The sequence below is a fragment of the Chrysochloris asiatica genome, unplaced genomic scaffold (assembly GCF_000296735.1).
Source record: "Chrysochloris asiatica unplaced genomic scaffold, ChrAsi1.0 scaffold00081, whole genome shotgun sequence".
Taxonomy (NCBI): domain Eukaryota; kingdom Metazoa; phylum Chordata; class Mammalia; order Afrosoricida; family Chrysochloridae; genus Chrysochloris; species Chrysochloris asiatica.
In genome coordinates, this window is record NW_006408599.1 from 12,533,481 (window position 1) to 12,534,046 (window position 566).

At 62.9% G+C, this 566-nt stretch overlaps 1 protein-coding gene across 1 annotated transcript in view; it reads right to left on the minus strand.

The window, feature by feature from the left end:
• Positions 1–550, minus strand: part of ZNF618 (zinc finger protein 618) — a 210,666-nt gene extending 210,116 nt beyond the window's left edge. Inside the window, exon 1 of the mRNA XM_006865694.1 lies at positions 475–550. Within this exon, the coding sequence (XP_006865756.1) occupies positions 475–507 (33 nt within the window). The 5' untranslated portion in view covers positions 508–550. The remainder of the gene's footprint in view (positions 1–474) is intronic.
• Between the last annotated feature and the right edge of the window lie 16 nt (positions 551–566).

Genomic DNA, 566 nt, shown 5'->3' on the forward strand with positions numbered 1-566 from the left:
AAAAAAAAAAACCCAACAATGTTGGAAAGATGGGGGGGTCTGAAGAGAAGGACGTCCTGAGGGTCACTAGGAGTCCCAAGCGCAAAGAGGGTCAGAGGAAAATTGCAAATTTGGAGGGGGAGGGGGAAGAGCTGGAAGAGGTTGCATTTTTGCAAAATGTGAATTGTCCAAACTGAAATGGCTGCTCTGTTCTCTCGCCGCTTTGTTTTCTGGGCTCCGGTCCGAGCCCGGAGCTGGAGGGGGCGTTGGGTGGGGGCCAGAAAAGACCCCCACGCCAACTCCACCCTGCTCACACCCCGCTGCGCCCAGGGGGGCTCGTCGGACCCCGACCCTCCAGTTTGCGCCCACAAAAAGCCCACAAACGTGCCCAGGCACTTTGCATTTTGCAAATCTTGCAATGAAGTGGCGCAACGCCCCGGGCCCCGGACCCCCGGGGTCCCCCGCGTGGTGCATGCCCCCGACCCCCCGTCGTACCTGCGGAGCCGCCGCGCCGCCCGGCTGGTTCATGGGTCCGTGCGGGAGGAGGCGGCCCCGGCGCGTCCTGCTCCTCCCGAGCCGGGCTGCTG